Source organism: Lutra lutra, chromosome 14 (genome assembly GCF_902655055.1).
Source record: "Lutra lutra chromosome 14, mLutLut1.2, whole genome shotgun sequence".
Taxonomy (NCBI): Eukaryota; Metazoa; Chordata; class Mammalia; order Carnivora; family Mustelidae; genus Lutra; species Lutra lutra.
In genome coordinates this window covers 87,861,422-87,874,402 of record NC_062291.1, presented here as the reverse complement: position 1 = coordinate 87,874,402, position 12,981 = coordinate 87,861,422, and the positions used below count along the sequence as shown (strand labels likewise).

Genomic DNA, 12,981 nt, shown 5'->3' with positions numbered 1-12,981 from the left:
CAGGGTCCTCCCCAGAGAGGGGCTATGGAGGCGTGAGGCCCGCCTGTCCCCCACTGGTCAGGGCGCCGGTCCAGCCAACAGCGGCACCACCTCGGGCCGACGGACAGGGAGGCTTCCTTCGAGGAGCTGAACGCGCACCCCTACTTCCCAGGTCAGCTGCTTGCGGGCTTTGCCCATGTTAGGCAGTTTCTGGAACACCCTGTCTCGGTCCTTGTTCCTCAAGGTCCTGGCTCTGAGAAGGCATCTTCCCTCTGGCTCGCTATTTGGTTCAGCTCTGGGTCTTTCCTGCCCCGTTTTGTCTGCCAAGTCCCAAGGGGCTGTATTTCCGGGAAGATTGCTGTCTGGGTCTCGCCAGGCCAGGAGGAAAAGCTTGCAGCTGCCGCGGGAGCCTGCCGCACCCTGCAAGGGGGACTCGGTGTTTCTGGGCCTGCAGGAGGGGAAGACCCTTCCCCATGGGAGGCTTGGAAACAACAGGGATTTGGGGATGTGGACATGACTCCCCATTATCGACTCTCACACCTTCCAGGTTGTCACGCAGACACCACCGCTCCCCTCAGAGCCAGGCCTGCACAGCGGGCATGCCGGACCGGCGGTGGCTGCTGGGCCTGCCGTCCCTCCCCGCCCCACGGCCTTCTTAATTGGGGGAACATTGCAACCATCACATTTTCCAGCACGACCTACAGTGACAACTATCCCGACCTATGACCAGGACACCGCACAATTGTCAGTAAGCTCACGGTCCCCTAGTGGGTCCTGATCTGCGTTAGGACCCCCTGTGTTCTGCCAATGTCCTGGTCCACACGCTACACTATCGGGCCCCTCCTACCCCCACCTACACGGCCCTCCGTGGCCTAACCTGGGGGCCACCACTCCTGCCGCTGCATCAGGTGGGCCCTGTCCAAAAGGAGCTCCCAAAGACCCGCCTTGACCTGCTCTGTCCAGTCATTCTGGTCTCTGGCCTGGGCCACCTCTTCTGAGAGGCCCTCCTTGATTGCACCACTGCAACCATGCCTTCTTGCCTGGCTTTACCTTGCCCAGACGCCTGCTTCCCGTTCCTCAGTGTCTCCCTCCACTGAGGCACGGCCTGGGGGTCACACAGGCACCCCGTGTTTCAGAAACTCCTTCCCAGTTAAAGCAGGCCAGCGTCCTTCGAGCAGGTGGAAGCCTGTCGTGTCCATTCCTTCCGGCCTGCCGCAGCGGTGCTCATGAGCGGGGGGGCACAGTGGGGGCGGGACCCCATGAGTGCGGGCCGTGGGGGCTGCTCCGTGTTTGGGCTGGAGCTGGAGCCTTGGCGTTGTGGTGGAGATGGGAGACCTTCAGCACCAGGCTTGTTTTCACCTCACTGTCCACGTTCACACCCCCAGCACCCCGCTCTGCTTAACGGACGCTGAGTTCATTTCCACGCGGCTCTCGCGAGGCCTTCTGTGTGAGCTCCTCTCCCTGCGGGGCCAGCTCCCTCTTTCCGGAAGGTTCTTCACAGAGATGGCCCCACTTCAGTCTCCCGACCGAGGGCGGCTGCAGGACAGTCCTCTTCGATTTAACGCGTCTTATTCTTTACTGTCAAGTCAACCCCCCAAGTACCCCACGAGAGGTTGACCAGCTGCCTGAAAACCGAGGTGCTGAGCTCACGGCAGGTTCCCACGCTTTCCGGGCACCTCGTCTACCCCGGCAAGTCACAGTCCCAAACCGTGGTGTCGCTGCTCCGGGCCGTGCTGGGGATTCCTGCTCAAGGGTGGGTGACCTGTGCCACGGCCTCCAGCACACGCCCACCACCCAGCTGGGCTTGCGAGTGGGTCGGGTCCTGCTGGCTGTCCCCAGACTTCCGGCCTTAGGTCCAGATCCAGCCCTCCTCCCCAAGCATCTGGAAGGTGCCAAAACCAGATAGAAATCAGTCCCATGGTCCAGATCTGGTTACGCAAATTTGTCCCCCACTGTTGCAACGGGGACGTTAACCGTGGCACATAAAAGACTTCAGGATCGATAAGGACAGAGCTGTTGATGATCACGATTCTCGGATTTGTGTTTTCCATCCCCCACGTCGGCATGACTACGGCCCCAGCACCAGCAGCTTTGTGTGGCATGTGACGAGGGTCGCGTTGGGCTGAGCAGACAGCACTGCTGACCCTCCGAGGGAGGCACCAGCTCAGGATCGCAGGCGAGTTTCACTGACCGACCTGGCTGCTGGGGGGAGACCTGGAAAGAGGCCCGAGGGCCGTTCCACCCTCCGATTATCCTGCTCCCAGCTCAAGGCCCAGGTGGGGGTGGGGATGGGCAATCTGAACCCTGGGAGGAGCCTGGGTGGCACAGTTAAGCGTTTGACTCTTGGTTTCAGCTGAGGTCATGATCTCAGAGTAGTAAGATCGAGTCCCAAATAGGGCTCCCTGCTCAGCGGGGCGGGGGGGGGGGGACCTGCTGGTCTCTCCCTCTCCCACTGCTTCTCCTCCTGCACGCTCACCCGCTCTCTCAAATAATTACATAAGTCTTAAAAAGAAAGAAAGAAACCGTGAGCCCACCAGTGCGCTAGAGACAGCCAAGCAGCTCCCTGACCTGAGCCCACGTTGGAGCCTGCTCTCCTCACACCCGTCCCTGGAGGCCAGCCCCATGTGGGACGAGACAGGAATGACAGTGTGTCTGTGAGGGTCTAGAACTTTCCTATTTGAATCCCGAAGGACAATGGCCTGTGTTGGTTCTGGGTGGTGGGTATCGTCTACAGATACACACACAAACACACCCATGAACACACTTAAATACAAAAAAACTTGAATGTTTTAATGATGCTTGGCGGGAAGGTGCGGGTCTGACTTGGAAGTAGCAGTGGGAGCCCAGAGGTGGGGGAGGGAAGGCTCAGGCTCAGAGAACGTCCCCGGGTCTCAATGGCCAAGGTGCTCTCGGCGGCTCCTTCCCACCTTCCAGACTAGCAACAGGGCAGGAAGGGGAGACGACGATGAAGAACCATGACCCTGTTGCCACCTGCATGTTCCTGAATGGAGGAGACCCAGCTCTCTGGGACGGGCACCTTGCTCGTGGGGCTCGTGGGGCTGTGGGGCTCTGTTCCCTGCACCCCCACGCTGACCACAGCCTAGAGCCATGGGGGATGCGGGCAGCCAGTGGCTGAGGCGGCAGGGAGGGCGCCCCGGGCCGTGACGGGGAAGGGCTCCTGCTAGCCAGGGTGAGCCCCATGGGCAGGGTGACCCCACGGGCAGGGTGACCCCCGCCGGCCATGGTGAGCCCCACCGGCCAGGGTGAGCCCCGACGGCCAGGGTGAGGCTGGCAGCCCCATTTCTAACAGGAGTCACAGGCTCTGCCGTGCAGCAAGTCTGCAAACCGCAGCCTCAGGAGCCTCACCCCTGCAGAGAGAAGAGCTGGGGGGAGCCCCCCCCGCCGTCGTCTCAGCCAGGTGACGGGCTGCCTGGACACACGCGCTCTCGGACCCAGCTTCCCTGCAGCGGCCTCAGCCGTGCAGACCCGGAGGCCCGCTCCCCGCACCCTCCCCTCCCGCAGCGAGGTTGGGGACCGCCCAGACGCCGCAGGCGGGCCCCCGTGGGAGGAGCTTCAGGCCTGCCCCAGGGCCGCGCGGAGCGCCTGGTGTGCGGCCTGCTCCCGTCTGCGTGGCCGGAACCCGGAACACAAACACGGACGAGGGCCTTTTCTTTGCTTCCCTCTGAAATTTGTACCAAGCGGTCAGTCTTTCCGGAACACGAATAATACAAGGCCCGGCTGTGGCACCTGGGCCGCCAGCTCCAGGGCTGTCGCAGGGCTGTCGCAGGGCTGTCGCAGGGCTGTCGCAGGGCAGCGCGGGCACGCGAGCTCCAACCCCGCCCCCTTCGGGCGCTGTGGAGGCACCAGGAGCGCACGCCCCGCCCCCCGCCCGGCGCCCCCGCCCCCAGGCCTTGCGGGGCGGCAGGCTTGGCTAAAAGCGCATGCGCAGGAGCACAGTGCCGCCCTGACGAGCGGGGTGTGCGCATGAGCAAGCGCCACAGCCCCGCGTCCACGCGTGCGCGTCCGAGCGCCGGACGGACAGTGCTCTCGCGACGGGCCTGGCCCCCGCGCCAACCCCCGTGCGGGTCTGAGGCTCGGCCTCGGTGTGGGACGACCTCGAGGACTACGCGGCCCGCGGGGCACCTTCCGTCCTGGGCCACGGGGTGTTTGCACCTTCGCCCCAGGCTCGCCCCAGGCCGCATGTCTGGGCCTCTTGGTGCTGGCCCTGCTGACTCGGGGGACCGCCTGGCCCGGAGCGAGTGCTGGTGCCGACGCTCCCTGACTCCCTGGTCCCAGCAGTATCCCCGTAGGCTCCTCCACCAAGGAGGCCTGGCCTTGGGAGCAGCCACGTGGTCGCTGGGACAGCAGCCTATGGTATCGGAGCTGCAGGCCCATCCCGGGGCTCCTCCCTGCACCGACGGTCCTGCTCCTGCTGCCTTTGTACAGAGCGGGGACCTCCGGCAGGAGGGTGAGCGACCACCACGGGCCACAATCAGCCTGCAGACGGCACGGAAACCGCTGGGCGCAGGCCTGTCTGGTCACTGTACTGATGGACGCAGGATCTGAACCTCACGGGGTTACCACGGCTCCTGGACCACGTTGTAACCAGGTTGGGTCACACAGCTGTTAGAGATCTGGCCCCAAGCAACCTGGTTCCCCATCCCCACGGCCTCCCAGAAGAGCTCTGCACTGGGCAGGACCCCTCCAGACCCACTCGCTCTCCACACTCCCAGGAGGCCTCGGGTGGGGGCAAGGGCAGAGGTTCTGACGTGGAGAGGACAGTGGGTCAGCTGGGACGCCTCCCACCCAGGCCTGGCCTGGCACGGAGCAGGCGGTCCGGGGCCAGAACCCCACTCCCCCCAGCACAAGCCCCGCCTTCCGTGTGCGCCTCGAGGACCTCAAGTGCTGGACATCTGGGTGGTGCCATCTCAGGCTTGCCCCAGGCCATCGCCTCTCCCCGGGGCTGCCCCCACGTTCCTGAGGCCCCTGGAAGCGCTTCACTCAGTCTGTGCCCTTTATCCCTGCAGCGGTCGTCCTACTGCCCATTCAGGGGACATTTCCCAGGATGGTGCCACTGGCCGACGTCCCATTGGCCCAGGCACTGAACCAGGGCAGTCCCCCACCTCACGATACCCCCACCCCCGGCTGCCCTCTTCCCAGAGCGGTCTGTCCTTCCAGGCGGCCCTGAGAGTCCCTGCGGACCCTGGGACCAGGCAGGCAGCCGCCAGGGCCGGGAGGGGGTGGAGAAGAGGGAAGGGAGTGTTTAGGGGCCACAGGGGAGGGTTTGGGGCCCACCTTGCCCTTCTCCTGCTGCAGCTCAATCTGGATGTCAGTGAGCTTGGCCCGCAGGTCCTCGTTGGCGGCCTGGAGAGCAGCGAGGAGCTCCGCCTTGTCCCCCTTGCCTCGGGCGCCCATGCCCTTCTTGGACATGGTGAGGGTGGCCCCAGGGGTGCCCGGGGCGGGCTGCGCGTCTGGGCTGGGCTGTTCACACCAAGCTCGGGCAGGCAGGGCCTCGCAGCGGCTCCACTACATTTCCTCGCTGGCCTGGAGGGAAAACATAGCTGGTGAACAGACTGGCCTCCCGCGGCCTCGGGCGGAGCTTGGGCCACATGCAGCGGGGGAGGGGAGGGCCAAGGCTGGCGTCCAGCCCTGAGGAAGGCGTCCAGACTGCATGCCGGGCCCCCGGCCCCAGACCACAGAGGCCCTCTGCGCTCCGTGCGCAGCTGTGACGGGCCACACGCACCGCTGGTGCCCGTGCTGGGCGCAGTAGGAGTGTACACAGTATTCTTTCTGCCTCTGGAATGAGAGGCTGCGGACCCAAATTTAAGGTCCAATTTCATACCTGGGTGTGTTGCCCCAGAGGCAATGGTGGGCGTGAACCAGGAGCTTCTCAGACAATGGGGTGGAGGCCGGGACCTCCAGAACCCTCCAGGGGACCCGAGAACTTTGCCCCAGGTGGATGTGTGCCCTTGCCCTGAGCCAACGTAGGGGAGAACGCACAGCCTCAGCCACCCCACGGGCGGCACCCTGCCCTGGGCCGGCCCATGCATCGCCCAGCACCATGCTGGGAATTCCCGCTGTCTCCCCAGGCCTGGGGCTGCGTTTCCTTCCCCACGTGTCCCAGCACCAAGTGTGGGAGGGAGGCCAGTCAACCAGCTGTGTAGACTGGGGGCCTGGATTCAGCACCAGGAGGTGGATCCTGCTCCACACTCAGGCCTGGGCAACCCCAAGCCTCAGTTCCCTCAGCTGCACCAAGGGGAGGCAAGGATGCCCCTGGCCCCCAAGGCTTCCTTCCTGCACTTCGGACACCAGGACGGTGCCCCAGAGGTGCCGGGTAGCACCCGCCTGCCCACCCCAGCTCACAGGCCCGGAAGGTGCCTCCAATGGGGTCAAAGTTCAGCCTGGATGCAGGCTGGGACACTGTCACTTCTAGGGACGTGCTCTCCAAGTGAGTCCCTGCAGCCTCTGTCCTTCCTGAGGCCTCGGGACACGGACTCAGGACAAAGCCCCAGATGGGAGCCCACGGAGAAGGCCCGGGCAGGCCGCACCGAGTGAGGAGGCTCGTCAGGCAGAGGCCTCACGTCGGCCTGGGGAGCAGAGCCAGAGGGAGGACTCTTCCAAGGAGGATGGGGAGTGAAGCTGGTTGGGGACATTGGGACATTGGGGGTCACCTCAGCACTGGTGTGGCCTCAGAAAAGATCCCAGCAGACCCTCTGTCCCTCCGCCGGAGCCCGATGGCTGATTCCCTGCTCCCTTTCTGCCCCGGGCCCCTGCCCGGAGATGAAGGACACGCCTGGTGGAGGGGAGGGGCCGAGGCCTAGGCTCCCGGTTACATTTGCAGAGTCAACATGAGGCCATTTTGTAGATTTTCCAGCTCTGTGTAAAGGGTTTTCTGCCCAATTGCAAGGATGTTTCCCTTCAAGTCTTCACCGGTGGCGCCGAGAGACCCCGGGGTCACTGCTCCCGCCGGCAAAGCCACAGAGCTGCATCTGCTGAGGGCAGGCCCACATGCAGGCCCCCAGCCCCACCGGCCCGCGGGGCCGTCCCAGGGCTTCTCATCAGCCGCAGGACCCCCTCGTGTCCGGGCGACCTCTGGGTGCTGACCACGGACAACAGGAGCCTGAAACATGGCTGACACGGCTCTGCTCACGGAAACGGATGAAGCAGCAGCTTTGGAAGAAGCAGCATCCTGGCTGTTCCGACTGGCCACATGAGCTAGTGTCCCATCGTCCACGGCGTGGCCTCTGCCACGGCATTCGTGGGGGGTGGTGGTCAGGAGATGTGGAGTGGCGGGTTTCCATTTGGGAGAGGAAAAGTACAGAAAGTTAAAAGCCCCCCAGTTCCTGTCTTGGTCATCAAAAGCTCTTGGGGGCGCGCCTGGGTGGCTCAGTCGTTGGAGCGTCCGACTTTGTTTCAGCTCAGATCATGGGCTCAGGGTCCTAGGATCAAGCCCTGTCTCGACCTCCCTGCTCAGCGGGGAGCCTGTTTCTCCCTCTCCCTCCACCTTCCCCCTGCTCTCGTGCTCTCTCTCTCTCAAACAAATAAATAAATTTTTAAAAAGAAAAGCTTGTGGGGGGCCAGGGTAGCGTCTCCATGGCGGGAGGGAGCCCAGGCCGCCCGTCGACAGGTTCCCTGCAGGCTGCTCGCAGGACCCCCTCCAAGGGCCCAGTGGTCCTGCCTGCAGGCTGTTCCCCACGGCCTGGGCTAAACCACCGTTCCGGCCCCGTGGGCAGAGACTTGGGGGTTCCCGGGGACAGAGAGACAGACATAGCTTTCGGGACATAAGAAAAGTCATTTCAGGCCCCCAGCCGTCCCGCAGGAGCAGAGAAGGACAAGCAGCCACGTCAGGCAGGAGAGAACCTCGTCACACGAGGGACAGTGGCTCAGGGGCACGACCCCCAGGGCTGGTTCCGAAGGGAAGACGGACCCTGGACGAGCCCTGCAGCATCTGGACCCTGTGAGCCCTCAGGTCCGGGACCCGCCGGAGCCAGAGCACCGACGGCGCCGACCCAGGCCGGCCTCGTGACGCGGCCCTGCGCTCGGTCACCTTCGGACGCCTTCTGCCCGCTTCCACGCTGAGTGCCGTCCGCGCAAGGCCCTGGGGACCGGCTGCCCCCTGGGCTCACACCCCTCCCCCACCAGTGTGGTTGTCGCTTTGGGAGGGCGCCCCGGTGCTCTCCTTCCTTGTTGCGCGGAAAACCCTTCCTTTTCCTGTTCTCTGGCTTGGTGGCGTCTCTCTGCTCGACACCACCCAGAGGGACACCAGTCCCGGGTGACAGCCCTGTCCTCCTGCCTCCCCTGGTCAAGACCGCTACGTCTCCCTGCTGCCCGCACCAGGTGCCAGCGAATTCCCAGTCTCCTGCTCAGTCTGCCCAGGCTGCGTTCCACCCCCACTACCCAAATATTATTTACTCCATGTAGATTGGGTTGTTGTTTTTTTACGTATTTTCCTTTTAAGATTTTACTTATTTGAGAGTGAGAGCAGGAGCGGGGGGAGGGCAGGCAGAGGGAGAGGGAGAAGCAGGTTCCCCACAGACTGAGGAGGTGGATGCGGGACTCGATCCCAGGACCCTATGACCATGACCTGAATCGAAGGCAGCAACCCAACCAGCTGAGCCACCCAGGCACCTCTTTTTTAAATGTATTTTAAAATGAAACTCTGCAGGCCTTTCCCGGACGAAGAGCCGGCACCACAGGTGTGTAAGGACGGAAGTAACTGTGGGGCAAGATGGAGGGAGACCCCCAGCGCGGGTTCCAGACAGACACCTGTGGCACAGCCCTGTGCCTGCAGGGTGCCCAGGCTGGACGGCAACCCAGGGGTCCCTTCCTTCCCACCCATGCCCTCTGAGCCCTGAGCCCTCCTCCTGGCCACCTCCAGTGCCCACCACGCCTTTTGCTCTGTTGCGAACACGCTTCCACCAGGCGCAGCACAGACTGTCAGCTCCGGCCTGGGCTCGGGATCCCTGCCGGCCGCCCCACCGGGTCCCTGGAGCTGAGCGGCCCCCACCATGGCTCTGGACAACCTGCACTGCGAATTTTCCATGCATCGAGGGGCACTGAGCCCTCCCTGACTTCTCCCCAAAGGTAGAGTTAATATTTTCCTCCAACACCAGTTTGGGGGCAAATAGAGGAACCTGGCAACTTTATTACTTTGGAAATGAGTGGGAACAATTAACCCCCTCCCCAGTCCCTTGAGGGCAGCGGGATGGGACTAGCCTACACCCAAGCAGGGTCCTGGGCGGCCTCCCCCAGGGGCTTGATGGGATTCCCGCCCGCAGGAAGGAAAGGGGATTTTCACGCCCGCCCCCAGCCCCGTATCTGTTCATGCTCATGAGCTCCACGTTGAGCCCTCAGAGGAGAGTCGGGTAGGATGAAGCCTCTGCCTGCACCCGACAGGCTCCAAGGCGGCACCCACAGGGCTCTGGGGTGTCCTGCTCTGCGCCGGCGCCCCTGCACACCGCACGCCTTCCCCTGCGCGCCCACAGCCGTAAAGCAGAAGCCGTGAGGCTCACGCTCGGGCGCACACCGCTTTTTCCTGTCGCCCTGGGAGACAAAAGAGGCGGCCGGAGGGGGACACAGGGGACTCGGGAGCCCGTGGCCTTTGCTGGCTGCTCCGGCTGGAGCACTCACCCCTGCCCAGAGGAACCAGTGACCGCTGGAAGCAGGGGCTAGGGGTGGAGGGTCAGCAGGCTACCCCTGGGGCTGCACCAGCCCCCCAACCAGGCCACGGGCGGGCCCCCCAGCCAACACGCTTGAGTGTCCAAGCGCAACAGCCCTGAAACCCATGGCTTCCCGTCGCGGGGCTCAGTCCGAGCATCCAGCGTCCGCGTGCTGGTGGGGACCCTGGGGCGCCGAGGGTCGCCTGCCACAGCCGACAGGGGCAGAGTCCACGTAACAACGCAGGCATTTCAGATACTTGCTGAGTTAGTGTGCCTCCCAGACAAGAGTCGCGAACCCACTTGGGAGACGCAGGGGCCTGGGGGTACGAGGCAGGGTCACCGTCAGGCTCTGGCTCCCCGCAGACCGGTGCACATCTGCCACCGGCCGCGCCTGTCGCACTTTGTTGGGGAGTCACTGAACGACCAGGTTAATAGCGCAGTCTGCGCCCCTAGGTCTTGGGGTCTCCGAGGAGGCAGTAAATAGAGGGGCTCGCTCTGCTGTCTCCCAGGAAGTGCTCTTACGTTCGGAGCATCTAGAAAGGGAGACAAGCTCTGTGCCCCGCCTGTGAATCGCCCTCCAGGGCAGTAACCCTCCAGCTGCTGAGCCGCTGACGAGAAAGCCATAGGGTCCGCCCCACCCCCACCTGGCCCCTGCCGGCCTCCAGGATTTCTCCAATGTGGAGCCCGTGGCTCGTGCTCACAATTTACCTACAAAGAAGACAGGATGAATCTGATGCTTGTGCTTCTGACGCTTATCATTTCCACAGAAGCCCAAGGTGTGGCTAGTGAGGAGGCAGGCAGCAGGGAGGGGCAGAATCACCCTGTCGAACCCCACAGGGAACCCCGAGTTCAGGGCTTCCTGTTGGCAGTCAGACAGATGTCCGCACGCCCGTGGGCATGGGCAGTGGGCAGACGCCAGTGTCGGAGGGGCCCTTGACCCTGGAGGAGGTGTCTTAGGGTGCCCCCTCCCCAAGCTGGGCCCTCAGATGAGCCTGACAGAGGGGCGCAGAGGCAGGCCAGCTCTGGGCCCTGGGGTAACCCTTATGACATACAGCTCTCCCATCCAAAGCCGCTTTCTCCAGAAAACATAAAGACCCCAGAGAGGGAAATCAGCTGGCCACGTGGCTGGACGCACATGCTGGTCCCAGAATCTGATCCACACCTGGACACATCGAGGCAGGAGTTGTGCTGGGGGCCGGGGCCGGGGCCGGGGGGGATAGGAGAGCATCTGGAGCGGGTGGGGAGCAGCATGTGGGGTCTGGGGGCCTGGGGGTGGGTGGTACCCAGCAGACCCACTATCAGCGTGAGCCCTGGGACAGCCCCGAAACATGGCAGACACTCAAGCCCGCTGTGCTCTTTCCCACAACTGACCACGAGGTGGCCACAGGATAGATGGAGGGTCCACGGAATGGCCAGGGGCAGAGGCTGAGGCCTCAGCTCCCCTGGGAAGTGCGTTTTCTAGAAGCCAGAGGCAGAGGTCAAGAGTCCAAGTGATGTCACCACTGGGAGCTTCCCTGTCCACTGAGGGCAGGAGCAGATTTTGTGGCTCCGGATGGGACCACTGCCACCAAGGCCAGCAGACTCACCATGAGCAGCTAGGGCAGCCAGGGAGGCACCCCACATGGCAGGGGACGCCCTCCATCCCACAAGGACACCAGCGCTCCCCCAGCTGGCTGGCATCTCTGAGAAGTGACTTGGTGTCGGCCACACCACCTCTGTCCTGACTCCAACACCCCTGCCTCATCTCTGTGAACCTGCCAGGGAGTCACGGTCCCCAGTCCTCCCAGCGGATTCCGACACGTTCCCTTCCCATGGAAAGGGCTCTATGGTTCACGGCCAGAGTCCAGGCCCACCCGCGAGCAAGTGAAACACCAACCTAGACGTAAACTTTTCTGTGTGAATCGCATACATGCGGCCGTGTGTGGTGACACAGACAGAGCCCTTGTGCGCTCCACGCGGCTTCCCTGGGGGCCACATCCTGAGAAACCACAGCGCAGAAGTGCCCCCGGGATGATGACCGTGTCTCCCCAGGAACCCTCCTGTGCCCTGTAAGCCCGCGCCTGCCCTAGCCCTCCTCAGCCCCGGGCAACCACGAGTCTGCCCGTGTCTCTACATTCCGTCATTTCAGGAACCTTCCGGAAAGGGACTTGGCAGTATGTGACCTTCTGGGATCGGCGTACATCTGGGATCTGCTCAGGCTCCGAGCATGGGCGGCTCACCCGCGTGCGGTGTTCCTGGGTGCGGGGACCCGCTCATACCGGAGGGCGTCCGGCCGTGTGCGGGCTCGGCCATCACCCCAGGGCCGCTCTCAGCACGCGCACATGGCTTGATGAGCAGCCTTGGTTCTCTGATATGACCACCCATGGTGTGACGTTGGGGTCGCCCATGCTTGAGGAAGGGTCGTTCCATGAGGCATCGCCGAGCTGTTCGGAGGCTGCGCGCCCACCAGCAGCAAGGGTGCTGCTTCCCCGTGGTTTCCGTCTGTTTTCCCCGATCGCTAGCACCCGGTGGCCTCCCACGGGCTCCTGCCCCCGCTGGGCTTCCTCTCCGGTAAAACCACGCTGCCCGCCTGTGCTGCCGGCCCGCGGGCCAGAGAGGGCAGGTGCCTCATGCCGCGCGTCCTTCCTGCGTCTGCTGGGGTTTCTGACTTCTCGGCCCCAGTGAAGACCCAGGGCCTCACCACGGTGTCTTCCCAGGCCCGAGGTCCCTCGCTGGCCTGCCTTCTTCGCCTACTTCTGACCCCATATCCAGAGTGTTTCGTTGTGGGATGGGAGGACCAGGGAAGAGCAGGTTTACCCTGCCTTCCTGGAGGTGGCAGTTTCTCAAAGGAAACATCTTACACTTGTATCGACCATTACATGAGAACAATGATTATCACAATCACAGTAGAGATGGTCGTCATCTAAACCGCAAGTGTGATTTAACGTTTGCTGGCTCCCTTCCCAGGCAGAGGGCAGATATCATGTTCAGTGGCTGCTGTCGCCAACCACCTGTTAGAGGAAAGGATCCTCACCTCTGGTGCTGCAGGGACCGGCCCACCCAGGAAAGATGCCTTTTGCAGAAGCCACTTTCTGCGTGGCTTTGCGTTTGCCTGATTCAGTCCGGGGAGGAAGGTTTCCATCACATTAACACCAGGAAGTATAAAAGGCAGTGGTTATAACCCTCCAAAGTGGGCCACTGAGCACGGAAATGGTTTCTGGATGGCAACGCGAGTGTTTCAGAAAGAACGGAATCAGTTCTGCTTCTGCTGAGCTGGTCACCTACCGGACGGCCGTTTAAAGCAGGGCGTGTAAACAGATCTCCAGCACGGGAAAGAACCCGATCGCCGACCAAAATGCCAGGT

General features: G+C 63.2%; 1 protein-coding gene across 20 annotated transcripts in view; it reads right to left on the bottom strand.

Annotated features, from left to right (window-relative positions):
- The window catches only part of JAKMIP3 (Janus kinase and microtubule interacting protein 3), a 79,037-nt gene that overhangs the window by 49,911 nt on the left and 16,145 nt on the right, over positions 1 to 12,981 (bottom strand). For 19 of the 20 annotated variants that reach the window (XM_047702686.1, XM_047702691.1, XM_047702688.1 and 16 more), the window contains exon 2: positions 5,275 to 5,523. In XM_047702686.1, coding sequence (XP_047558642.1) covers positions 5,275 to 5,409 — 135 coding nt within the window. In that variant the 5' untranslated portion in view covers positions 5,410 to 5,523. Of the gene's footprint in view, positions 1 to 5,274; positions 5,524 to 12,981 lie in introns of those variants that run through there. The other variant, XM_047702703.1, reaches the window with a different exon arrangement.